The sequence below is a fragment of the Pezoporus flaviventris genome, unplaced genomic scaffold (assembly GCF_033815535.1).
Source record: "Pezoporus flaviventris isolate CSIRO_AGI_PZ_B2104156 unplaced genomic scaffold, CSIRO_AGI_Pfla_v1 ptg000013l, whole genome shotgun sequence".
NCBI lineage: Eukaryota > Metazoa > Chordata > Aves > Psittaciformes > Psittacidae > Pezoporus > Pezoporus flaviventris.
Window position 1 is genome coordinate 20,561,093 of NW_026892561.1, and position 26,270 is coordinate 20,587,362.

Below are 26,270 nucleotides of genomic sequence, written 5' to 3' on the forward strand. Positions count from 1 at the left end.
TCTTTCCTTGATTAGCCTCAAAGCCCTGAAGACTGAACAATGTTCAGTACCGCTTTTTCTGCAAGCCAGGGACTTTTTTTGAGGCACTGAAGGTGTAATCCATATGATTGGTGCTGTTTTAAATGCTGTTTCTAATGTGGAGAGAGCCTGATGGAGGTCTCTGAGTGGGCTAAGCTGTGAAAGCATCCACAACTAAAGCGTCAAAACTTTGTTAATGGACTTCACTATTTGCTTCTGTCTTTTCAGGGCAACTGGAGACGGTGGACTTGAACAAACTGAATGAAATTGAGGGTACCCTGAACAGTGCCAAAGATCAGATGAAAGATAGTGACCTGGACCAGAAAGTGTCTTTCCTTGAAAGAGAAGCCAGGAAGCAAGATGATGCAATACAGGCTTACAACAGGGACATTGAAGAGATCCTGAAGGACATTAGCAACCTGGAAGACATCAAGAAGACTTTGCCATCTGGCTGTTTTAACACCCCGTCCATTGAAAAACCCTAAAGGTGCACTGGGGGTGGGGGGTATTCCCCTGGTGAGTGGTGGAGCGGTGGTTTGGCTATGGAGTGCCTTAACACACATTACCTTCTTCCAATACCCAAGTCTTTGCTGCTCGCAGCTGCTGTTTTCTTTTCAAATCAGGATAAGTTGAAAGATTTTTTTTTTTTAATTTTTTTTTTTTTTGAGAAGCAAATTAAATATCCGTCTTTGGGCATCAAAGGGCTTTTTTTATATAGATTGTTTTCCTGAGCACTCTGCCTTTGCCCCTTTCTCAAACAGTTTCCCTTTGATTAGTGCAAGGATGAGAGATGCTCTGGACTCTTTATACTGTGGTTCAGAAATAAACATGTGAGCTGTATACAGCAAGGCAAAACTAATCCCACTTTCCTCTCTTCTCCCCTCGACTGTAAAGTCCGTGGTCCCAGAGCTCTCTGTCCCTATGAAGGAAGGGGGTGGCTACCAAAGTATTACTGTAATGGCCAGTATAGCTGCACTCATTCAGATCCCTCTTCCCACCTTCTAACCCTGTGAATTTTTTTTTTATTGATAACTAGTGGCCAATCTGACAGCATTGGTAGCCTTTGACAAAATAGCTGAAGCCTCTTTCTGAAATGCTTTCTGTGATGATGCATTGCTCCGAGAAAAACACAGCCTCTGAGAGGAGGTTTTTTGGGAAGATGGGATACTGGTGGAGTGGTAGATCTTTACTGGGGGAGTGATAGGTCTTGCCTTCCCCACTCCTGGTGTGGGGAGAAGTTCTGGGTCTGGTCTGTAAGCAGCTACCTGCTGGGTAGTCCAAGCTTGGGAGTGTGGGAGCCATGAGCTGTGTTCCTGTCTGTAGGTGTTGCTACTGAATTACCAGAGGATCTGTTTTTCTGGGTTATGAATGTCTGATTGACAGATCACTTAGTTCAAGCAGGAAAAGGCTTACTGAAGAGGAGAGCTGCCATCAGAGTGCTCCAACAGCTGCACGGGCCTTCGTGCTGAATGTCTTTGGGTGGGGAAGGAAGAGGGCATGCAAGTGGAAATGAAAAGGTCTTTCTCCCTATCTTTTTCCTGAAGGACGGTGGCATTTTTGTGTCTTGGCATTGCTCTTACTTTTTCCCTGCTTTTAAGCTGGCAGAAAGAGCTGGAGTTTACCAGTGCCCTCCTTTCTTTTTGTCTACTGATCTCCCAGTCACCATAAAGCCACCGCAGCACAGGGACTTCAGGCCAGGTTCAGGTGGCAGGTCTGCCTTTCACACTGCTACCGTTGCCTCCCCAGCAGGCTCCCTCTCCCTCCCTAGGTAGTGCCTCCCAGCTGCTTACTGGTGCTGGGTGGGAGCAGCGGGGAGCCCCTCACTCCTTCTCTGGCCCTCCTCTTGAGATGAGAGCATTCTCTGTGGCTTCTTTTTTGCCTCCAGCCTGGCATCCCTCCCCCCTTCCATGAGATCCAGTATATATCTATCCTTAAACACTATGCAACTTTGTACGTTTGCGTAGCGGGGAAGAAATTATTATCTGACACACACTGGTGCTATTAATTATTTCAAATTTATATTTTTTGTGTGAATGTGATTATTTTTTTTTTCTGTTTTTATCATGATTATAGTGTGAGGAAGTCTCTCGTGTGTGTGTATGTGTGTGTAAATATACTCAGCCATATTTCCAGAGTGGCATAGCCTGGCCTCCTCTGTGTTCTTTCCCTTATAGCCACTGGGGTGCGTGCACTGTATTATCGTTCCTGTCCGTGTTATTCCCTTAGAGCTCAGTGTTTCTCCTAGCTGAGCTCCTGCATTCTTACCTCTCCTGTATCCTCAGCACCCATAGGGGCATCAGCAATAACCACTTTGCCTGTAGGGTGGATGATTTCTAGCCCTCCCTTCAATGCCATCCTTGATGCATGGTGCACCCTGTTCTGTGTCCCTTGTCCCCAGGGTTGCTGTGCCAGGAGCAGAGCAGGGGCTCTGGCTTTGCAGCTGGGCTTGTAAGGAGCTGTCGCACTGTTGGGAGGCCAGACCCAATACTGAGGTAGTTGGAGAGCTGGATCTGTGGATATCTTGATACCACTGTGTGATGCGAGAGGCTTGGTGCACCCTCGGGAATGGCGCTGCTGGGCAGGGGTCATTCCTAGCAAACCCCACATTGCTCTTGTACCCCTTCTCTTAAAGACTCTTACAACTTAATAGCTGGGGATTTCCCCCTGCCTGCAAACATACCTAATACCTGGAGGAGAGCTTACCTGTGCTTACCCACATGTGGGACACTGAGGTCAGTGTCTTGGCTGGCTGCTCTTGTCAGATGGCTGGTTGTAACCGTGTCACCTCTCTGCCAAGGTTGTAAGAAGAGCAGGTGCAAAGATGCATGCGTGCCCTGGCTGACCTCAGGCCTAAGGTTTCCTGCTTTCTTCTCTTACCTTTTTTTCCCCCTTAAGCTGTTTTTAACAGAATTTTATTTTTAAATAAAAAAAAAATCTTTATAAGCAATCTCTTAATCACTACTGCATTACAGCCATTATTCAGTGTATAAGTCCAGTTATTTCTTTACGTAATGTGGTGATGCAACAGCTGCTGGTGGAATGCTGCATGTCATGGGCAACGTGTGACAGTCCCTTCATCACCTTATTCCTGACTGTGGCCACCTCAGTATGTGCCTTCACTCCAGCTTTTTGCCTTAATCTGTGGTCTTGCTGTCTGGGGCGGTGAACAAAATGCAACACTTGCAGTTTTTATGTATAAAACAGTATTTCTTATTTATAATAAAGTCTGAATATTTGTAACCCCTTATACCTTGGCATTCTTTTGAGCATTGCCTTTTTTGGGGGGTGGTGTTAATGGGGATGTGTCACAATTGTGAGATTTGCCTAATCAGATGAGCTGGATTGGGGTGGAAGAAAAGGAAAAGTACTTACGCGGTGGACTGCAGATGGCCGCAGCGATCATGGTTTTTCCCCATGCCCACTGCTGTATTGCCATGACTGAATTTTATGCTGCTGGTTTTCCAGGCCTTGAAAAAATACAATGATGTTGGTGCTGATGTTGTTGGAGCTGCAATGTCCTGGGAAGCCCTGGGGAAGCGATGGGCTGTTTCTGCACAACATAAGGGTAAAATCCTTTCTACTTTCAGCCGAACAGATGGAAAAGGATGGGGCTCCTGAGAATTGAAACAGTAGCCCTAACTAAAGAAGATGAAGTTTCTCTACTTGGAACTACCATAAGTTGGTGTACTCAGTGTAAGTTTTTAATGTCAGAACAGATGACTGATAACAGACTAGGCAGTTCTGCATTCACACCTCTCTTACAGCTGCACACAGGATTCCTTTAGTTTTCTCAGTAGAAGAAAATGCACATTAATCTCACTAATTTTCACCAGAGCTGATCCCATGTCAATTTGCAAGTTTATTATTTCTTATATTTCCATTTTTCTAGCTTCAGCTTTTTGTTCTTTGTTCCTCAACTCTAACTGCCACTAATGCATTTGTTGGCTAAAAAACCCTTTCTAGTTCTTTTTCAGAGATTTTTTTGCTTCATTTTGTGGGTTTGGTGTTTTTTGTTCACTTGTTTTGTTTTTTGTTTGGTTGGTTTTTTGCCAACATTGCTGTTGAGCAGATCCTAGCTGGTAAAACCCGTCTGATCTTTCAGCTGGACTGTAGGTAGCAGTGGGGGAGCAGAGAGTTGGGTACTGCTGGGAGCAACAGCTTGGAGGATGCAGCTCTGGCGTTTCCATGTGGATCTGAGGAAGGAGAAGAGGGACATACAGCTGTCATGCTGAGCCCTCAGTGTCCTATGCTCCCCATCTATAGCCCTGGTGTCTTAGACCACATTCTGGTTAATCTTTCTAGTTAACTGCTGAACCAGTACCTTCAGTGGGTCCACAACTGATAAACATCAGCAATGCCATGTAAAAACAAAATCCCATGGAGGTGCCCAGCAAAAACCAGCAGAGAGGTGGGACAGCAGTGCCTTCTTCCCTCATCTCTGTGTGTCTGTCTGTCTTGCTCCCTTGCTGGTACAGGCAGGGCATAGGCAAGGCAAGGCCAGACATGAGAGCACTTCCTTGCTGCACCGCTACTGATGCCCTGCCGGGGTTGCTCACCACCACCACTGCTGCTGTGACCCGGTCAGGGCAGTGCTCCTCCATGACCCATATGTCCCACTGCCTCTGCCTGGATGATATCTGTTCCAGTGTCCCTGATGGACAGGTGGAGTTTGGCCACCCCTGAGCAAGGGGTGCCCGCAGCTGTCTAACTGCCTCTAGACCCACCCAAACCAGCCATAAACCCAAAATTCCCATGTGTTCCTGAGCAAGGAGGAGGTCTGTGCTTTTTCATTTTTTATTTTTCCAAATATAGTCAACTGATAATATCACTGTGCTTTAAATCCTGGGTTATAAAACAGATTGTCTGTGTGGGAATAGCATTGTGTCAAGGTAACACCTCCATGCCCTCATGGGGGAGGTGGTTTGACATGCTGGCCCTAAGCCTGCTTTGAGAAGCCTAGGACACCAAACTGGCAGAGGGGGGACTGAAGTCCAGGCTTGATTGCTGTGCTGTGCGTTTGGTAATACTGGTGTGGTAGGACCCCTGATTTTCCATGCCAGGGAAGTCATGGCTGGCAGGATAAAGGTCTGCTGCCAGACTGAGGGAGGAACTCCTCAGGCTTCAAGAGGCTGGTGGTAAGTAGGTGTGTGCATGTGGTGGCAAGAGCAGTGGGCAAGCAAACGGAGAATAGCTTGAGATAAGCCACTCAACAAGCCCTGAAGGAGAAGCAAAGGTTGCCTGCAGAAGCGATCCAGAGCTGAAGGTATGGGAGGATGCTGCAGCTCATAAGATTCCTTGCAGAGGGAGGCTTAGGGGTGCCAGGGATGAGCTGGGCTGCAAGGATACGTACGACGTCCTGAGGTTGTTTATCTACCATGAGCAACCAAAACAGGTTTTCTCCCTTAGTTACACCAATAAAACAATAAAAGCCCTATTACTCTAGGGCTTTCACACATCCATCACTCGCCACTGGGGACCACCAGTGAAATTCAGGATATTATGTGGGTTCAGACTATCTTTGGAGTGATAAATTCTGCCATGGCCATGTCCTCAAGGACTGATAAACTTGCTAGCCACTGTGATGGTCTCCTTGCAGTAGCAGCTTGCTTAGTTCTGTTATGAAGAGTGAGCATAGGGCATCCTCACAAGGACTCTTTATGTTGCAAATTAAAAGAGCCGGGTTCTCTAGTGAAGAAATACTGATTCATTGCAGTGTCTGGTGAGCACCACTACTCTTCATGCCTCCCATTGCTTATGCTTCCGCTCACTCTCAAAGGTAAGATTTCTGTTAACTGTGTTTATACAACACCTTTTCTAAATGGTGCTGCTGAAGCAATGGGTTGCAATAGGTAACATTTGCTCTGTGTAGGGTGGTGGGCATCTGTTTGCTCCAGATCTGGTGTGTTTAGAAAATCAGGGCTTCAGAAAATACATTTTTGATAGTCTCATATCATGCATTCATGTGGCTTTCAGAGGTGATCTTGAAGAATGGCGGAAGGATGACAAGGTAAGAGTAATCTAAATAAATATGCAAAAATGACTGGTGAGAATGCTGGGCGAGTTCCTTGTTTGCACAAGTGAAGTAAGAGGTGGGGTGGTAACAGTGAAATGGGATAATACAGAGGAGCCACATCAGGGAAAACTTTCCTGATGGTCAGAACTGGTCTTGAAAGAGAGAAATCAGCCAAGGGCTTGGACTGGGCAAGGCCCAAGGGAATTGCTGTACTGACAGTGTTGCTGGAGGAGATGAGTTTCCTGAGCAGAGGGGTGTTGGTGTGTGGGAAGGACGTAGCAGAGGTGTTTGGGGCAAATGGTGTACTTTAGAGCAGAAGGGATTAAGTGTTTCTTTAGAGGAATACTCAGACCCTAAGAGCTGACAAATTGTTGTGAACACTGCAGGTGGCTTCATTTCACTCTTAAAAAGAAAATACAAAATCAGATATGACAACCTTGGGTGCCAAACCCCAGCATGCCACCAGCATGTTCATAAAGCTGCCTTTGTTGGTGTGAACTATAATAAGATCCAGTGTGTGAAATTAAGAGGAAACAGCCTGTTTATAGAATAGTGTTGACTCAGTCAGCGGAGGCAGGTAAGCTTTGCAGATATGCGGTGAATTCAGCCTGGCTGCACCCATGAGATCACCAGGCGGCGCAGAGGAAAGCCCTCTGAGTCAGCTCCAGGTGCACGACTGTCTGGAGGCTGTTGGGCAGTGTCAGAGACAAAGATGAGAACCTAAATATTAATCACCCGAGGTTTGTTAGCTCTGGAAGGAGCAGATTATCAGCACTCGTTGTGTTGAGTTTCAGACCCTAATGCAGAAAGTGACCTGAAAGGCAACTTGTCTTAGATGGGGGTACAGATTTGTTAGATGCCTTCATTCTATCTAAAGATGTTCACGGATCACTTGCAGTCATTTGTGACAGTAGGCGTCCCATGACGGTAAGTAAGGGAGTAAAAGCAGACAAACGTGATGATTCTGGGCCTTTACCCTCCAATCTGGGGATTTCCTGAACTTGATGCTTGCCTTGTAAGTCCCAATAGATCTGCTTTCAGAGTACATATCTAAGATGTCCTTGGGGTCTTCTTCACCCCCAGCAGCTCTTTGCTCTGGGTCCTTCTAGTCACTTCTGGCTAGTTTTGAGTTCTGCTCTTGCAGGTTGGTTGTCTGGACCTGGTGAGCCAGGCAGTCCCCGTCCAACCTCCTGAGGCTTCTCATGAGCTCATCATGTTCCAGTTAGCTCCCTGCAAGTTGCCTGCATGCCCGGGCAGCCCGGCTCTCTGCCGCCAGCACCGGTGCCCTGCCCTTGGAGGCAGCGGCAGGGGGTGGGATAGAGCTGGGGAGCGGGACGGGCAGGAGGGGTGTCTGCAGGGGCTGCGGTTTATCTTTCCCTGTGAGCTAACCCCATCATGGAAGGTGCGGGCAGGAGGTCCCGTCGATGCGCCTCTCTATGGAGTGGGCAGCCGCAGGCGGGTGCGTGTGAGGGCGCCTGCCCGTACCGCCTGGGCTGGGCTCTCGGGCCGGGTGAGTCAGCCCACGGCACACGCGCTCTTCCTGTTGGGAGTGACTCAGGTGGAGCAGCCGATAAAAACCACGCGGAAAAAAAGGGAGCCGGCGCGAGCCCTGCATCCCTGCTGCAGCGGGCTCCCCGTGCTCCCCAGCGCAAGGAATGGCTGGGTACCGGCTCCTGCCACTCTGCTGCCTCGTGGCATCTGCCCTGCCCGCAGCCCTGGGCACCAACAGGGAAGGTGAGGCTCCGGGAGGGTCGGCGGTTCCTGCTTTCACGCTCACGGGCGGTCCCGCCAGCGGCTTTGCTCGCATCCCTGCCCCAGGGCCAATAACTGGGAGGCGTCTGGGTGCTGCAGCGCCCTGCTAGGGTCCTATCCCCTCCCGCCTTTGGGATTAAAATTGGACCTTTTAGTAGGTGCTTTCCCGTAAATTCCCTCCAGGGTTAAATATCCCGTGAGCATTTAGACTTTATTTTTTTCACTGGCATCCCCTTTAAAGAACTTATTTACGTCCGATTACTTTATCCCTTTTTGTATAAAGCCTTGCTGCTTGGGTGGGATTCGGGTGTGAGCATGAGCATCGCCCAGGGAGCGGGTGGCTGATCTGCCCGCTGCTGCTGTAGTCAAAACCTTCTCTAATCCTGAGGAAGAGCTGGTGGCATCCAGGATCCTGCTTCCTGTTGCAGTGTGCGTGGTGTGTGTATTTTGTGCGAGTCCGTGGGGCTCGCAAGCTGCCCACTGTGGGAGGTGTGAGTCTCCCACGGAACACAGACCGATGGCAAGCTTTAAAAATGCATGTTCCTCTTGCACGTGCAGGTGTAGCGGAGGGTGCAGCGCAGGGATGTTTAAGCGTGTTCATCAGCCCAGTGGTACATCAGTACCAGTTGTGTTGTTGCGTAGGATGGAGATGGGTATGTTTGGTCAAAATTGGTTTTGTGTGGATTTTGTAAATGCTGAGATACTTCAATTTTTGTTTGTTTGCAGTACTCGTTCTGAAACACGCTCACTGGAGTGAAGTTGGTCTTTTATCAGTTCTAAGTACAGTGCAATGTGATGGGGGGAAAAGTACTGAATAAGTGGGGGTTTTGTTGGTTTGTTTGGGTTTTTGTGGCTTTTTTTTTGTTTTGTTTGTGGGTTTTTTTATGTTTTTGTGTTTTGTTTTTTTTTGCGGTGGGGCTGTGTGTTCTCTGTTTTGTTTTGGTGGTTTGTTTTGTAATTTTTGCTTTGGTTTTGGGGTGTTTTTTAGGGGTGTGTATGGTTTTTTTAAAGACCTGATTGACTTTACATGCTGCTTGGAGAATTATTACAGCAGCCTTAATTGCACACAAGTTTTAAAATACTGATGTTGCAGTCGCTCCTTCCTGGCAGCGTGTAGGTTGCTGCTTTTCCATGGACCCTTGAACCTCTTTCTACACGTATGTAAAAGGGACAGCCAATAACTGGCCATGCACTTCTGCTGCAGCAGACTTTCAGAGTTTGTTTGGGAGTGTAAATTAGCCTCCCGTGCTGTTTTGTGGTGCTGGATGCGTGCTTATAATTAGCACACTCAATCCTGTTTTGCTTGCAAATGCTTGAGTCAAATTGGGTTCATGTATGATCTGGTCGAGTGGCAGAGGCCAGGGTGCTTGTACTCTGACCTGCGCAGAGCTTTGCTCAAGCAAGTGTGTTTGCCTTAGTGGTGTGCCTGCACATGATGGCTGAAGGGGTATCCCAGGGTTCAGGGAAGAGTTGGGGTGTGGAGGTCAGATGTGCTGATGAGGTGTCTGATTTGATGTGTTGGAAAGGAGACACCAAATGGCAGCTTTTGGCTCCTGGTGTGTGGTCTGTCCCTGCTGATGCTGACGGAGCCCCGGAAGCTCCAGGCAGTTCTTCCTGCACTGAGAAAGTTGTGGAGTTGGGTGATGGGGAAACCCAGGGCTTAGAGTAGCAGATGGGACAGCCTGGTGGGTCACTGACCCAAAAGCACAGAGCAGGGAATGGCTTGTATTGTCGTGGAGGCTTTTTTGTGTGCAAAGCTCTGTTGTCCTCTTGATAAAAGGAGTAGTCTTTGCAGACCAGCTCATATGCACAGGGCTCTGGGTTCTGTTCCTTGCAGACCCAGGGCCAACCTCATTTTCTGGTCTTGTGAATTTAAGACAATTTCAGAGGTGCAGAACTGCCTGTCTGCTTCTCCAAGTCTTTCTGATGTGGGAATTTGTCTCAACACAGCAAACAACACAGCACTTCATTTAGCTGGGCAGGAGCTAAGGGAGGGATTCCTGCTGGATGCATGCTGCAGGTCTCCTCCATCCTAACATAGCATTAAAGACATCCGGCTGCAAAGCTTCTCCTCTGTGAAGCCTGTTCTTCACAGCTGTCTGAGAAATCTAAGGGCACAGCCTCAGGGCACTTGGACACAAAAATGATCCTGTCCTCAGTCGGTCCTGAGTGCTCTGTCTCATTAGCAACTCCAGTGCCCCACTCTTGGTAAAGATTAACCTGCCTGAGCTCTGGTTTCCAGAAGACCAGCAACAGGAGCATATACACGAGTGGGGTGGTAGCATTAATCTACAACAGCCTCTTAAATGGCTTCTGATTAGACCTGAAACCACGCCAGGGCTGGAGAGCTGACTGAATGTGCTGCAGCCTTAGAGCAAGACCTGCAAAAAGGTTTTTGTTCCCTGGGGGAACGGTGCTCATGCCTGTAATTCAGCAACTCAGTAAATCCTCCAGATTACATAGATTTAGGGTGATGCATGGATGGGGTTTAACTCAATGATCTTTATGTGTCGCTTCCAACTAGCTTTAGTGTGGAGGGATGGGGGGGTGGGACTGACCCCAAGCCGTCTGGCTGTGAAGATGAGCACAGATGACTTGAGAAAGTCCTGTGCTGCTCCTCCTGGTGGGGTGTTTGTGTTGTCTGGTCACTGGTAATGTCCCCCGAGCCTCGGTGCTTTCTCATGCCCTAAGAGGCAGGACTTCTGCACCCACAGGTCCCCTCCCAGCAGGCTGAGGTAGCAGAAGACCTTCTCCTGGTCTCCTGGCAGCCAGGCTGCAAGGAAAGAGCCATATTTGCTGGAGCTAGTAATATCTCTCCCCGTGTTTGCTGGCACATGAGGTCATCCCTGTTCTTGGCAGCAGGCTTGGCTGAGTGCCTTCCTCTGGTATGCGGGTGTTCATGGGTGTGTGTGAGGGTGCGGGCGGTGCCCAGGGTGCATGCTTGGGCGATGAACACAGGAGCTTGTGCCTGGTCCCTGCAATCACAGATGCAGAGGATAGGAACTTGTATCCTCTGGCTAAGCTCTGCCAGGAGTGCTGGAAGGAGGAGCCTGCACGGGTGTCAAGTACAATGTGCTGCCTGCATCCATGCTGCAGGTTTCTGCTTGCTTTTGGATCTCCTCCACCTCCCTGTGCTGTCAGAGGTGACCTGAGCTGGGGTAGTTTGGATCATTTCATCAGCAAGCTCTGTATCCCTGCAGAAACTGCTTTTTCCCTCAGGGTGTTTTTCTTGTGCTTGTCTTTGCCAACTGTTCTTTCAAATGTGCCTGTCCTCCTCAGTGGCACTGAGGAACTCATCTGAGATAAAGGTTCTTGGACTTAAACACTCTAGTACTGGCTGCTGAGAGCTTGGCAAATAGGTGAGAGATGACTTCAGGAGAAGACCTGGGCAAGACGATGAAGAAGAGTGCTAGAGCATGCTCTCCAGAGGTCCTGTCTGTCCTGGCTGTGCTGGGATGCAAAATCTCATGCCTGTTCTTCCTGGCATCTGCCATGCAGTGATGTGGGCAGCTGCAGCTTTGTTTCCTGGGCAGGGTGGGTGAGATGACCTGTGTAATCCCACCAAAACCTTCCTTTTGTTTTAATCTGCCTGTTGGCTGGCACACTTCTGCTGAGCTCCTCTGGTCACAAACCACTCCTTATCACCCCTGGACTTGGCTGGGAGGACACTTGTGCTGCCGACCTGGTGGATGTTGGCTGAGCTTTTCTTTCTGGGCTCACTCCTGGTCAGAGGCTGGGAGAAGCAAAACATAACCTAAGGGATCCTTCCCTTTTCCCTAAAGTCACCAGTAAGATTACTCACTCTCAGGACAACCCAGGTTTGGTTTGGGTTGGATTGTTTTTTTTTGTTGTTGTTGTTGTTTGGGGTTTTGTTTGTTTTTTATTTGTTTGTTTTTGGTTTTTTTTTTGGTTGGTTGGTTGGTTTTTTTTTGGTTGTTTTTTTTTTTTCCACCTCTGCTTGCTCAAAGACTTTTTTGTGTTGGAATGCCTCCATGAAGACATGTTGTGCTGTGGAGTGGGGCTCCTTGGCTTGGGGGGGGGGGTGTCCATCCTGAGCTGTTTCGGCAGTGAAATTGGGCATCACTCCAAAGTGAAGGGATGCAGGGCACAGTGTGGGCAGCAGTAGCACGTGGGTGCCTGGTGGACAAGTTCAGAGACATGGGGACAGGGCTTGTTATTAGCAGAGCAAGAAGGGGAATTTTGCATTGCCTGGGCTTGTTCCTTGGCCATCAGGGTGCGTTTACGGCTTCATGGCTGATACCCTCATCTCTAAGCATCATTTGAGGTGTCTTTTTCCTCTCCGCAGTGTGTGACTGCAATGGGATGTCCAGGCAGTGCATCTTTGACTGGGACCTCCTGAGACAGACAGGCAATGGGTACCGCTGCCTTGGCTGCCTGGGCAACACAGAGGGTGTCCGCTGTGAGCGCTGCAAGGAGGGCTTTTTCCGCCAGCGGGAGGAGGACTGCTGCCTGCCCTGCCGCTGCCACCCGCACGGTACGTGTCTGTCTGCTGGGGACAGGGTTGGGCCAGAAGTGTAGCGGGGTTTAGAGTGCCTGCCAAGTGCCTGCTGCCGTGTGTGTCCTTAGGCCCTGTTGAGCACATGGACTGGTCTGGTCTTTGGGTCCCTACACACCCGACCAGAGCATAGCAGGAGAAACAAGCTAGGCCGGCTTGACTCCAGGTGGGATTATCTGGGGAGGTGACAGAGTCCAGTTCTGTGTTGCTGCACCCTAAGTCATAGGAGCACCTCCTCCTCCTGAGTGTTTCACTGGTTTGTGCTGGGAGTTTTCAACCCCCTAGCAGCTCCAGACCACATCCAGGAAGACCCACCTGCCCCCTGAAATGATCACAGAATGGTTTGGGTTGGAAGGGATCTTCAAAGATGACCTAGTCTAAACCCCCTGCCATAGGCAGTGATACATTTCACTAGAGCAGGTTCCACAAAGCCTCATCCAACGTGGCCTTGAATAGTTTTAGGGATGAGGCAGCCACAACTGTGTTCCAAGTCACACCACCCACATCATAAAACTTTTATTCCTTATGTCCAATCTAAACCTCCTGTCTTTCAGTTTAAAACCTTTGCTCCTTGTTCAGCCACTACAGGCCCTGGTAAAAAGTCTCTGTACCATTTCCCCTCCTGAGGTGTAGCACTGTGAGCTGAGGAATTATCTTTTCTTTTTTACAATACGATTAAAAGCCTTTGTGAAGCTCACCTTTATATATTGATCCCCCTCTGTACATTCAAAGGCCCCAATAACATCTCCCCGGAGCCTTTTCTTCTCCAGGCTGAACAAATTCAATGCTCTCAGTCTTTCTCCATAGCAGAGGTGTTCAGCCCTCTGACCATTTTGATGGCCCACTCCGTAGCCGCTCCAGCAGGGTCTGTGGCCCTGGAGCTGGATGCAGTATTCCAGATGGGGTCACATGAGAGTGGAGTAGAGGGGAGCATCACCTCACTCAACCAGCTGGCCATGCTGCTGGTGATGCAGCTCAGCACACAGTTGGCTTTCTGAGCTGCCTCATGTCCAACTCTTCATCTACCAGTACCCCCAAGTCCTTCTCCATAGAGCTGCTCTCCATTCATCCATCCTCAGTCTGTACTGATACTGGGGATTGCCCTGACTCAGGTGCAGGACCTTACACTTGACCTTATTGAATTTCATGAGTTCACATGGGCTCACTCCTCCAGCCTGTCAAGGTCCCTCTGGGTAGCATCTCTTCCCTCCAGCACCTCCATCAACAATACCTGCCCCATTGAGAGGGACCCTGCTCTGCTCTCCTCTGCCCTGCCTTATATTTGGCTGGTGGCCATGAACCTGCTGATGCCTACCAGGATTTGCTCTATGGGGAGCTGCTTTCCCCTCCCAGCTGCAATCCTCAAGGACAGTGGCCAAACCCTAACACTGAAGTGTCAGCTTTTGCCAGCTCTTTGAGTCATGCTGGTGCTTCCTCAGTGCCACAGTGTTTGGCAGGCTCTGCAAAAGCTTTTAGTTGCATTGTAAAAGTGAAGGGATAGTTCCTGAGTTCACAGTGTTGCACCTTGAGAGTGGAGGTGGTGCAAAGTGCTGTGATGCTTGGGGACTGATAGGAAGCTTCAGCCTTTCCACCTCCTCCGGCAGCTTTTTGCAGGCTGCAGGGCTACTGGATGGGATTTCTAACTGGGGTGTTTTCTGTGGGTCTTGTGGTGCTTACACAGTAGATGTGATGGCTCCTTCATCCTTGTCATGTTTCGGCTTACTCTGCAAGTAGGTAGCTCGTACATCTTGCACTGAGGTGCTGTAGATTTTGAAATGCCTATTGGTCTCTGTTGAAGCAGGAAGATCACTAGAAGCACCATCTGCACAAGAAAAACAGGTGGCAAGAGGACAAAGCAACAGGCCTTAAGGGGGTGGGAGGAGGGCGAATATCTGCTTGTCTGCCTCCCCTGCTGGCATGCAGGGAGGGCCCAACTGCAGGACAGAGCCCTTGGGTCTGGCATCCTCTCTCCTCGGTGCTTACATGTGTTAGATGGTTAGAAATCAAAAATCCTGCCATGGTCCTTGGTCCCATAGAATCCTTGTAGAGGCATCAAAATCAAGTACTACCTATGTCTACTAGCAGAGGGGCTGGCAGAGAAGAAAAACATTCTCTGCTTGGTTTTCATGCCCTGGACTCAGTCTTGTCCTTTACAATGACCTTTATGGCAGGAAAGAGGATCCTTGTCCTGGGCATCTGGTCAATGCTTGCTGGGATTTATCTTTTCCAAGGCTCCTGCATCAGCTGGGGAGGCTTAAGCAGCTGTAACAGCCAGACCTCATGTCTCAGCCTTGTGCCAGGATCTCAAGGGGATACCTGTTGCTGGGTTGTTGCTGCAGTGATGGTGTGATGCTTTGCTCCCCTGTCCTGCAGCAGCATTGCTGGGCAGGTGTGGGGATGTGTCCATTTAAACCTCTTGCCGTCTTTCTGCAGGTGCCCTCAGCCCACAGTGCAACAGTGATGGCCAGTGCAACTGCAAACCCGGAGTGATGGGCAAGAAATGTGACCAGTGCCAACCGGGCTTTGAGTCCCTCTCTGAGGCTGGGTGCCAGAGGAGTGGGCAGTAAGTGCTGGTGACCATCAGTTGCATAGGGGCTGCTGGGGGACCAGTTTCCAGAGCTCTTCCAGCTGCTGTAAAGAGCCTGCGCTGGCTGAAAAGCAAGGGCAGAGGCAGTCTGTGTGTGGCAGCACACTGATAGCCTTAAGCTAACCTTGCTGTGAGAAGGCAGGCTCAAGTAGGGTTGGACCTCCATTCCAGCCTGCAGAGCTCACTGTTTCACAATAGCACCGAAATCTGAGCTTAACCATTCTCTGAGGCTATTGCTTTGTTACCCATATAATGTCGGACATTCAACAGACAGGCTAGGTGATGTAAAATAAAACCTGCCCACACATCGATCTTGCTGGTGTCAGTGCTGTTCACAAGGACTGGCCCCATGGAAAGATGAGCTGCAAAAATCGACTCCTTCCTTTGCAGGAAGCCCTGTTTAAACACCTTTCAAAGCATTTCTGGTTTGGCTTCCTCAGTGCTGTGTCCTCTTCTTTGCTTCACTCTGCCATTGGTCCTTTAGGGAGCAAATGGTTGAGGCAACGGGTTGTCTGCCATGATTGGTCTCCTGCCTGAGCCTCCTTGGGGTGTTGCTGCCTGTTGGAGCTCAGCCAGGGTCTATTAAACATATCCGTGGCTTACTGAGCTCAGCAGAGCTTTACTTTGCTCTTGTAGCTGGATCTGGTGCTCTGGGGTGGTAGTGTTGGGCACTGTCTCAGCCTGGCATCCCATACTGCTGCAGGTGAATTACTTTGAGAGATGGCTCTGGTGATATTTTTCCCCTTCTAGCATGGGGATGGTACCTGTGGGGGGGATGTCTCTGCTGTCTTGTATAACATCTGGGGCACTGAGCTCCCAGGCCAAGCTGGAAATCCAGGTAGAGGTTCCTGCTGTCCTTGTTGCAGGAGCCTGCAGTGTGTGTGTGACCCAGCTGGCAGCACAGGGGACTGCCTCTCTGGCCGCTGTGTCTGCAAGGCGAGCACTACTGGAGCACGGTGCGAGAGGTGGGTGTCAGCAGAGGTGGGTGTCATGCTGGACTACTGAGGGGCATGTTCTGCATCTCCCCCACAGTCGCACGTGCCCATCTCACCATCCCAGCCTGGTGATGACTTTGAACCACGGCAATGGCTGTGTTGCACAGCTGTTGTTAGAGGGCTGATTGTGTTGGGCAGGAAAGGAGAAAACAGACTTGAATGTTGTCACTTTCTTGTGCTTTCCCAGGTGCAAAATAAACTTCTATAACTTGGATGCCAGAAACCCTGCAGGATGCTCCCCCTGCTTTTGCTATGGACACTCAGCCGTGTGTATCAGTGCAGACAACCACAGCGTCTACAACATCACCTCCACCTTCCAGCAAGGTGAAGCCCTTAGGCTCCTGGGGGTGTTTGCCATCCCTTTTATTCACAAGCTGCACGCAGTAGCTGCCTGGTTCACAGCCCCGCTGGAGTAGCTGTGGTTTGATGGGTGGGATGGCTTGATCATAGGCAGAAGTAGGGTCTGGGAAGGGAGGGGGGGAGCCATGGTCTGCTTTATCACATCTTTCCTGCCACTTGGGGGGAAACCTCTATACCCAGCCTGGCTTATTTACAGATGTATCAGCACAGAGATACTTGAGATACTTGTGCTGTTCCCTTGGAGGTCAGGGGGTAGGAAGCCAAAGGGTTTTGATAAAAGACAGCTTTAGAAAGTTGCTGGAGTCCTGGAAATGCCTTCCCTGCCCCCACTGACTGCTCCTTATTGGTGCTCCAGGTGCAGAAGACTGGCTAGGTGTCTACGAAGGTGGCTCCCCAGCCCAGCTTCAGTGGTCCCCACGCCATCAGGATGTCTTCATACCAGCAAGGAGATTGGAACCTACATACTTTGTGGCCCCCAGTAGGTGTGGGATGAATGAGGGGTTGAGCTGATGATGTCCGCTTTGCTTGGTCTGATCCCATGAACTGAACCTTTAGGAGGAAGGCAGGTTTTTAAGCCTTTGATTTTGTCCCTTCCTTCCCTTTGCAGCAAAATTCCTCGGGAACCAGCAGCTGAGCTATGGGCAGACGCTGTCCTTTGATTACCGCCTGGACCGAGGGAGACGCCAGCCATCTCCTTACGATGTGGTCCTGGAAGGAGATGGCCTGAGAATCACAGCCCCTTTCTTGCCCCAGGAGAAGGTTCTGCCCTGTGGTGTCAGCCAAACATACACGTTCAGGTAAAGGGTGATGCTGGGGCACCTGCGGATGCGTGAGCAAAAAAGGCTGCAGCTTGAAGGAGCTCCTGGATTCAGCTGTGGTCACTCTGAGGTGGCAAATAGTTGCTTAGTTTGGGCTGGATGCAACTCAGGTGCTTTTCTCCTGGAGGAAGTTACTTTGTGAGAGGGGCAGTAGAAAAGTCTGTTTCAAGGTTGGGCTGGGTATTTTGCTTGGGTCAGTCACATGGGTGGAGGTGGTTCCCCAGAACCTTAAGCTCAGGAGAGAGATAAGCGAGGGCTGCCATATGTTCTTGATGAGACATCTCATTTTCTTAGAAACTGCTTCCATTTCTCCTCCCTCCCACGGGCAGGTTGGATGAGCACCCAAGCAGCAAGTGGAGCCCGAGGCTGAATCACTTTGAATATCGCAGGCTGCTGGGAAACCTGACAGCTCTCTGGATCCGAGCCACCTTTGGGGAGTACAGTAAGTGGGGGAGAGCTCGCATGCACAAGGTCGGCTTCTTCTCACTGCTGGAGATGCCAAGTCTCCGATGGAGACACCTTTGCTGAAAGGTATTAAGAAATAATAATAATAATTTTTGAAGTTCCCTAGGATGGACAAAATTAAATTACGAAGAGATTGAGTAGGACGGCAACAGTGGGGGCAGCAAAGCCTGTGGGTGTTGTAGTGACGCAGGAGATGTGTGCAGGCCCTGGGTGTGGGTGACCAACCAGCTGTACCTCCCTCCAGGCACCGGCTACCTGGACAACATCACCCTGGTGTCGGCACAGCCCATTGCCGGAGTGCATGCTCCCTGGGTGGAGAGCTGCGAGTGCCCGGCGGAACACCGGGGGCAGTTCTGCGAGAGGTGTGCCCCTGGCTACCACAGAGATGCCCCCAGCCGGGGGCCCTTCAGCACCTGTGTGCCATGCAATTGCCATGGGGGAGGAATCTGTGATCCTGATACAGGTAAGAGAAGCCACCTCCACACTGTGCTTGTAGGGGTATGGGAGCACAGGGTTGCTGCCTGAAAATTGAGCTGTGGGGAGTGTGGGGGCACTGAGTAGGGCAAGATTATTGACCTGGGAGGCTGCAGTGTAGGCAACATCCTGGGCAAAATGCCCCAAGGCCTAGAAGTGCTGCATTCAGAAATACAGTTAAGATGCGATTTGAATCAAACTGGGTTTAGATGGAGCTCATTGGAGAGAGAAGAAGCATCTTCTACTGCCTGGGCAGCACTCCCTTGTAGGGAGTTTGGACTAGATGACCTTTAAAGGTCTCTTCTAAACCAAACTGTGCTATGAATCTGTGATTTTGTATGGCATGAGTAGATATCAGAAATATCGACATGGTTTACTACGTACCTTGTTAAAATAGCCCACAGTGTTGCCATGTAAAGCCAAAGTAACGCAAAGTTAAACTTCAGTATTTTGAACTGGAATTTCCAAATATTTGAGCATTGAACAGGAGGCACAATGCAATACATGCCTCTTTAGGAGCTATACAAGCTGTGAAAAAGGAGATACAGACACCTTTGTGTGGTTATTGCCAGTCTTCCTGCCTCAGGATGGACTCCCAGTGAGGCCTCACTGGGATCCCATTGCAGGAGCAGGGCATGGTCCTTCTCATGTAATGAAGCACTGATGGGCAGAGAAATGAAGTGGGTATGGGCAGGCATGGAAATCTTGAGGGGTCCAGTGGAGGATGCTGGACCATGGGAGCTTGTGCTGCAGTGGGTGGCATGACCACCAGTGGAGTGGTGGAGGGTGTTCTGCCAGGAGTGAGAGCAAAATGCCCTGAGCTCTTTCCTTCCTCCTTCAGGTGAATGCTACTCAGGAGATGAAAATGTAGCCAATAGTGTCAGCTGTCCCTTTGGCTTCTACCGAGACCCGCGGCAGCTGCGCGGCTGCAGGGCATGCCCCTGTGGCAATGGCCAAGGCTGCTCGCTGGTGCCAGGTGGTGAGGAGGTCATCTGTGACAGCTGCCCGCCTGGAGCTGCTGGTAATGCCCTTCTCCAAGCCGCTTCTGCTCTGCCTTTCTCCAGAACTTCTGCCTTATGTACTGGGAGATGCAGGCGTCTGTGAGCCAGGATACTCGGAGCTGGGTGAATCATCCCATCTTCTCATCCTGGCTTGCCTGTGACATTGCTGCTCCTGCCTCTTTGGGGTATTTCAGCCCCAAGAGCTGTGTAAACACACATTACCTGCCCTGGGAAAAGTTCTTGTCTAAACAGAAAATGTGAATGGAAAAAGGATGGGTGGAGAGGGAGGGGAATAGAGAAATGGGGCAGGGGGTGTGGGGAATGGGAATAGAAAATGGCTTGCCTGAAGTCAGTTGTTGCACTCAGCTTTTGAGAGCCTGTCTGGTGTGTTGTGCATTGGCTTTGGCAGTAAGGAGAGTGGAGAATCTGTTGTGCCAAACCTCATTGGGCTGAACCACCCCCATTTCTGTGGAGCAGAAGTAGCAGGGCAGCCTCTGCCTTCCGGGCAAGAGCATGAGCTTCTCCTTGTCTCTCCTTTCCCAGGGGCCAGCTGTGAGTACTGTGCTGATGGCTATTTTGGAGACCCAGCAGCTTCCCTGCCCTGCCAGCCGTGCCAGTGCAATGGCAACGTAGAGCCCAACGCCGTGGGGAACTGCAATCGCCAGACGGGCGAGTGCCTCAAGTGCATCTACAACACTGCTGGCTTCTACTGTGACCGCTGCAAAGACGGCTTCTTCGGGAACCCTCTGGCCCCTGATCCTGCCAACAAGTGCAGAGGTGAGACCCAGGCACAGCTTGAGCTGGGGATGAGTAAGAAAATCCACACCAGAGCGTGCAGTGACTTTATGGGAAGAGAGATGCTACAACAGCTGAGGCTGGAGAGTGGGAGCAGGAGGCAGGGCTAAATGGTGGGAGGAAAGCAGGAGGTGGATGGAAGGATGTGCTGAGACTTGAGGGTGATAGGCTTCTTTGAACCTGTGCCACTGTGACTTGCAGCCTGCACCTGTGACTCGGCTGGTGCTGAGCCTCTGAAGTGCAGGAGTGATGGGAGCTGCATCTGCAAGCCCGGCTTTGAGGGTCCCAGCTGTGAAGAGAGTGAGTGCCCGGCTTGCTATGGCCAGGTGAAAGCCCAGGTGAGCATCTGTGCCAGCCCCAGGGCCACTAAGTGGCAGGGAGTACAGTGATACACTTGTCCTCAAGCATGTCCTCCTCAAGCATCTCCTCCTGGTGCAGCTGAGAAGTAATTTTGTAGGCTGTGCCTGAACTTTGGGTTTGTACCCAATTCAACTGACAGAAAAAAAAGAAGCCCTAGTACTGCTGCTGGCCTGCTGCGCCCCATCAAAAGAAAGCCCTTGCTTTACTCTCCATCCTCTGGCCAGACAGTGGACCTAGTTCCCACCCTGGTCTTTCCACTGTGGGTTTGGTGTCTTGCTGGCTAAGGTCTGATCTACTATGTCGGCAGATGGACGTGTACCTGCAGCAGCTGGCAGAGCTGGAGCTGCTGTTCTCAGAGGTGCAAGCTGGTGGTGGGCCTGAGAGCCAGGAGCTGGAGGGGAGGATGCAAGTGGCAGAGGAGATGCTGCGGAACATCCTTGCGGAAGCTCTCAGCCTGCAAGGTACCACACACCTGCTGCCCTCAGATGAGGCCATCTGTGCTGTATCAGGAGGCTTTTGCTGCCTGTGCCTTTTTGCTCAGTGGCGAGTTTCTCTTCAGCCTTCCTTTTTCCTTCTCACCAGCTTCTGACAGGTCTCTGGAAAGCCGTGTGGTCAGGATAAAGGGGCAAGGGTCCACTTCCCAGAGCCGCTTGGATGAGATAAAGGCAACGGTGGAGAGGTTGAGATCCCTTGGGGGTCAGTATGAGATGCAGGTGCAGGACACTCGGCAGCTGCTGGAGAGAGCCAGGCTGGACCTGGACCGCAGTGGAGCTGCTCTGCGTCAGGTGGTAAGAGCATCCTCATGCAACATGCTCCTAATCTAGCCCAGGGCTGAAAAAAACCCATGGGGAGAGGAAGAATTTAATGTACTCCAGTTATTACCTTTGTTTTGTGAGTGCTAAAGGTATTCTGATGGTCCTTTCTGTAAGGCTGGGAACTGGAGAGGTGTTGCTTTTGGGGGTCTGTGGAGGTTTAATGTGCTGCAGTTGCCTCTTTCACTGCTGAATCAGATGAAGGGTAGGAAAGAGCTCTCATGTCTCCCTTCCTTCTCAGACCATTCCCACTTCAAACCTTCCCGGGGGCTCAAATCAGTTCTTGATACTGGCCCAGGAGGCTCTGAGACTCGCCAGCAGGTGAGTTGCTCCCACCATCAGCTGAGAGAGAGGGGAGAAGGGGGACTGAGGTCCTGCTAGGCACCCAGAAGGTTCTTTTAGGTTGTCCTTGCCTATCCACCGGGTTGCAGCTGCTGCGACCTCTGTGCCAGCCCTTTAGCAGGGGAAGATGCAGCTGCTGGGCTGGCTTCACTACCCTACAGAGCTGTCCTCAGTAGCCTTTGAGGGTGGAGTTGGGTGTGGTTTAGAAGCATCTTTAGGGTCAGAGTTTGGCCCATGGGTGTCCAGCTGGAACAGGCAGCATCTTTCTTCCCCTTCGTGCTCCTCTACCCTTAGGATATGCAGAAGGGATAAGCAAAATATGCATCCCCTTCTCAAATGTGCTGTATTTCCTAAAAGGGAAAAGCATTGCTGAATACAATGCTAAAGGGAGTTGGTGGGGAAAACTCGGGTGGGAATCCTTTCTCATGAGCACCCACCTGTGCTTTGCAGCCATGCACAAGCCGCCAACACCATTGAGCAAGCTGTGAAGGCAGCACGGGAGGACATGCGGCAGGCGCTGGAGCTGGTGCGCACGGCTGCTGGTGGAGAGGTGGCCGCTGCCAGCTCCCTGCAAGGGCTGCGAGGGAAGTGAGTGCGGCTGCGTTCACCCACGGGTAGAGGGGGGACATGGGAGGAAGGAGGGGGGTGGCCAAATGTCTGTGCCACCTTCCCTGCCTCCCCAGCTGAATTGCAGAAATGTGTGGTTGGAGGCAAGACAGGCAGGGACTCGGCTGGACTTTGCTGACACTGATGAGCAGCTCTGTGGAGCATCTGCTTCCCACCCCACAGATCATGATGCTCCCACAGGCCTGCCTGAGGCTGTGGGAAGAGGTTTAATGCCCTCTGTGTGAACAAGCTCCTGGGGATGACTTTCACACGTGGTTGCAAATCTGGGCTGGGTTTAGCCTAAAGGTAGATTTAGCTCCATGTTGCCTGGGTGGCTCTTCTGGTTGGGCTGGTGTCTCTCCAGAGCTCACCATGATGCTGGGATTTTGCACACCACTGGAGGGTGTGAGCAACAGCCCTAAATGAAGTTAAGGAGCTGAACAGGGATGTGCAGGAGGAAACATCCAGTGGTTAGGAGAGGGATTACCAGAGCTACTGTGGAGCCTGTGAGGGTTCAGCTGGTGTGAAGCACCCTTGGTTTCTGGAGTTGGGAGCATGCAACCAGCAGACACCCAGTTTGGCAGAGGGGCTGGAATGCAGAGGATGTTTGCAATTTGCTTTTCTTGCATGATAAATCTGCATGGAGCCTTGGAGAGCATGAATGAATCAATGTAGAAGGCAGCATTAATGTGGTGGGAGGTTGTCAGTTTAGCTGGTACCATGTTCTTAAACTTCCCATCCATGCAGGTATGAGGACCTGAAGTTGCTGGCTGGAGGGCTGAAGACTGAGGCTGATGGGATGGCCTCTGGGGCAGACAAGGCTTATCAGGGCAGCCTGGTGCTCCTCGGCTCCCTATCCCGCCTGACAAAGACCGACATTGGGTCCTTTGAGGTGAGGGCTTTGTGCCTGTGGGACCAGGAGATCCCCTTTTGCTCTCCCTTACACCTTCCCTGCTATGCTGCCAGTGACTCAGCCCTTTCCAGAGCTCTGTCCCCATTGAAGAGCCATTTGATATGCATCCTCCCACCCTTCTGTCCCCATAGCTGGCTGCAGTGCATCTGTCACTTCTTGCTGTGGTTCCTCGTGGGCATCCAGGCAGTCATTGTTTCTCTGTGTTTCAGGTGGAGGCAACCCGGCTGAAGCAGGATGCCAGTGCTCTCCTGAGCCTGGTGGACACCTACATGGCACAGTACAGGCAGCTGCAGAGCCGCACAGGGAGCTGGGAGGAAGAAATCAAGCAGCTGCTGCGAAGGGGAGAGGGCAAGAGAGTGGTAAAAGATTGGTTGGGGGGCTGCAGCTTGAGTCATCTTCAGCGTGAGCTGAAGCCTTGGTGGGATGCCTGTGGAAAACACCACTACTAGTTGGTATCCCAGCCTGTTTGCCAAAGGAGAGGCAGCTCTGCTTCCTGCTGAGGACAGTCCCCTTTCTCAGAAAGGCAGCCACTTGGGGCTGGTCTTCTGTAGCCAGTGGGAGACCTCACTGTGTGTGCAGAGCGGCTTGCTACAGGGTCTCGCCTGCACATCACCTCCATATGAGGCAGGTTGAAGACCTGCTTCTGGGAAGATTATAGCTAAGATAACTCAGGATGGCTGGAGCTGGTTGAGGAGCACCAGCACAAGCCTCTGCTGACAGTCAAGCTGTGGTAGCCATGATTCAGGGGCAACAGCAGGTACTTGGGAACAGGCTGATGGGGTTTCTTCCACAGTGCAGCTCCTTTCAGATTGCTCTGGGACTGATGTTCCTGTACCATGTCCTTCATCTGCCTGTTGTGTCCTCTTCACCCATTGCAGGCACTGAGGCAGCTGCTCTCCCGAGCCAACCTCGCCAAGAGCACAGCCCTGCAAGCTGTGAGCTCTGGCAATGCCACCTTCTATGAGGTGGAACAGACCCTGAAAAGCCTCCGGGGTAATGTCTAGAAACCCTTTCTTTCCCCTTCCTTGTGGTATCTCTCAAAGGTAGTGCAGCTTCATTTCCACACACGTTTCTTTCAGAGTTTAACCTGCAAGCATCTGATAAGAGAAGGGAAGCTGAAGATGCCATGAGGAGGCTACCGATTATCAGCAGCATGGTCACAAGTGCCAGGGAGAAGACAGACCGAGCTGAATCAATCTTGGGCAGTGCTGCTTCTGAATCCAAGGCAGCCAGAAGCGCAGCAGGGGAAGCAAAGCAGATCACCATGGGGATCCAGCAGGTGAGGACAGGCTCTGGTGCTGTTGCTAGCAGAGAAGGGTTTGGAAGGGAGAACCATGGAAGAAGAGGGTGGTTGGCAACTTTATGGTGGACCTGATGTGCTGACTTGGGCTGACATTTGACTACAGTGGATCCTGCAGATACGAGAGTTGGCTGTAAATGACTGGGGTGTCTGGAAGTCTACAGGCACCTTTGTCCCTTGAGGAACAATGTGGCATCTCATTGTGGCCACTTTTCAGTGATCAAAGGGATTTTTCCACAGTCTGAGCCACTGGCAGACTATAGAGCTCCCAGAATTGGTGTTGGTGGGTTCAACTCCCAGATGTATGTTGTAATTCCCCAGGGATTTGCTGATGTGTGCAGGAGTGGTTTAGCCATGGCCACAGAAACAACTCTCTGGAGCAACTAAGTGGTGCGAGAATATGAAGGGTACAGGAGAGCTTGTGATAATTTTGAGTCCCTGTAGAAGGAAGCTGTTTCCACCAGCTCCAGGCCCTGGTGCACCCAGGCTGATTTCAGCCATGCTTTGCTCCTCTGAAAGTGTCCTTGCCTTCCCTAGGAGATTACACTGCTCAAGGTGGAAGCCAACAAGACAGCTGATGGTGTCCTTGCCCTGGAGAAGGCAGTGGCCACTCTGCGGCGTGAGGCAAAGGAAGTGGATGGCGAATTTGAGAGGAAGCGCTTGGAGGTTGAGGCTGATGCTGCTGTGATACAGGAGGTGGGTCCCCGTCTTCCCACCTTGCCCTCTTCCCCCTTGACTTCTGGGCTAGACATCGCCTTACATGTGCTGCCTTGCCTTCTCCAGACAGCTCAGGAAGCTCAGAGGGTCCATGCCAAAGCTGGCCGCGCAGGGGTGGTCGTGCAGGAGACATTGAGTGCCCTGGAAGAGCTGCTGCATCTAATGAGTAGGTTTTGTGACTCTGCAATAAGGCATGGATGGAAGCGGGTTCCCACTGGGGTCTAGGCAGGGGTATTGGGAGTTTCGCAGGAAGTGAAATAATATAATGCCTGTAAATGGGCTGGGTAGCAGAATGGAGATGAAGTATCTAGAAAGATCTAGTCCTCAGCCTCCTTCCATGGTTCCCTCTTCCTTGTTTTCCTCCTGTGCAACAGACCAGCCTGGTGCTATCGATGAGGATGGCCTGAAGCAGCTTGAGATGAATTTTAGCAAAGCCAAAACCAGAAGCAGCCAGCTGAAGGATGAGATGTTGGAGCTGGAGCAGACAGCCACACTGCAGAAGGCCCAGGTACGGACACTGGAAAGCAACATCGATGAGATCCTGGTGGATATTAAGAACCTGGAGGATATCCAGAGAAATCTTCCTCCAGGCTGCTACAACACAAAAGCCATTGAATTGCCATGAGCGAGCTCTGGAAAGGCTGGAGAGCCTAGCCCAGCTGCCTTCCCCAGGCCTGGCAGGACAGACTGTTTTTGACTGTGTTGAACTGATCCTTACCCTCAAGCTCAGTGTGGCAGCTGAAGTTCACATTGACACCTGGCCCCGGAGAGTCCCTGGTTTTTCAAAGTGGTCTGTCCCTCAGTCATGGGAGGAAGGAGATGCCTGGATGTGTGAAGGTGCTACTGTCTGAAGAACAGCCCATTCCTACAATGTTTCTTTGAGTTGCAGGTGGGGTTTCTTGGTGTCAACCTTGGGAATTTGCACAATTCGGAGCCTGAAGTTCATGGCTGAAATGTTCTCCACCCCCCTGTGGAGAACACTTCTGGTCTGGCACACACGGAAGTACTGTAGTCTCTGTCCTTACTTCTGGCACTGCCACCACCACCTCTTCATGTTCTCCATGTCATCTTTGCTTCAGTAGCTGAGGAGGCAGGGAGTGAGCAGTGTGAAGAGGCAGTCGGGGGAGATGAGTTTTGAGCTGTGGCACTGGTGATGCTTCATGTGGCTTTCTCCTCCCAGCGTGCCCAGTCCTCACCTGGTTGGGAGTGGTGCTGGTGTGGCTTAGAGATTAGGCATCAGATGCCACTGATGACATTTTTGATAAAGCTGCAGGTCTACCATGGTGCTTCTCAGTGAGGTGGTTACTATTACACTAAGGTAGAAGCTGGAGCTGGCTTTGAGCTCACACTGATGTGCTGTATGGAGAAAGAGGAGGATCCCAGGCTAGCGGGTTAGCAGAAAGAACTGCTGAGGGCTCTGAAGTGG

At 51.0% G+C, this 26,270-nt stretch overlaps 2 protein-coding genes across 6 annotated transcripts in view; both read left to right on the top strand.

Annotated features, from left to right (window-relative positions):
* Positions 1 to 3,265, top strand: part of LAMC1 (laminin subunit gamma 1) — a 71,034-nt gene extending 67,769 nt beyond the window's left edge. The window contains exon 28 of the mRNA XM_061452076.1: positions 247 to 3,265. Coding sequence (XP_061308060.1) covers positions 247 to 503 — 257 coding nt within the window. The 3' untranslated portion in view covers positions 504 to 3,265. The remainder of the gene's footprint in view (positions 1 to 246) is intronic.
* Positions 3,266 to 7,431: 4,166 nt separating this feature from the next.
* On the top strand, positions 7,432 to 25,490 carry LAMC2 (laminin subunit gamma 2). 5 transcript variants are annotated; one of them, XM_061452077.1, is made up of 23 exons: positions 7,432 to 7,765; positions 12,090 to 12,278; positions 14,733 to 14,862; positions 15,753 to 15,851; positions 16,069 to 16,205; positions 16,597 to 16,719; positions 16,849 to 17,038; positions 17,389 to 17,501; positions 17,769 to 17,987; positions 18,840 to 19,019; positions 19,543 to 19,776; positions 19,996 to 20,132; positions 20,462 to 20,615; positions 20,737 to 20,942; positions 21,208 to 21,287; positions 21,759 to 21,896; positions 22,662 to 22,806; positions 23,037 to 23,186; positions 23,706 to 23,820; positions 23,907 to 24,106; positions 24,665 to 24,823; positions 24,911 to 25,010; positions 25,219 to 25,490. In XM_061452077.1, exons 1-23 carry the CDS (start codon positions 7,687 to 7,689, stop codon positions 25,467 to 25,469), a joined length of 3,528 nt encoding a protein of 1,175 aa, XP_061308061.1. In that variant the 5' UTR covers positions 7,432 to 7,686; the 3' UTR covers positions 25,470 to 25,490. The 5 variants fall into 5 exon arrangements, with proteins under 5 accessions (XP_061308061.1, XP_061308062.1, XP_061308063.1 ...); XM_061452081.1 differs by lacking the exon at positions 7,432 to 7,765 and adding an exon at positions 14,101 to 14,138 and having other exon boundaries at positions 12,170 to 12,278; XM_061452080.1 differs by lacking the exon at positions 7,432 to 7,765 and adding an exon at positions 14,034 to 14,138 and having other exon boundaries at positions 12,176 to 12,278.
* Positions 25,491 to 26,270: the final 780 nt, after the last annotated feature.

What these genes read in the sequence shown, in the direction of transcription:
- LAMC2 (XM_061452077.1), top strand. Translation starts at nt 7,687, where the DNA reads ATGGCTGGGTACCGGCTCCTGCCACTCTGCTGCCTCGTGGCATCTGCC. An exon ending in CTGCAAGGGCTGCGAGGGAA is followed by an intron (nt 21,897 to 22,661) that starts GTGAGTGCGGCT and finishes CCATCCATGCAG; the next exon opens with GTATGAGGACCTGAAGTTGC. An exon ending in GACCCTGAAAAGCCTCCGGG is followed by an intron (nt 23,821 to 23,906) that starts GTAATGTCTAGA and finishes CGTTTCTTTCAG; the next exon opens with AGTTTAACCTGCAAGCATCT.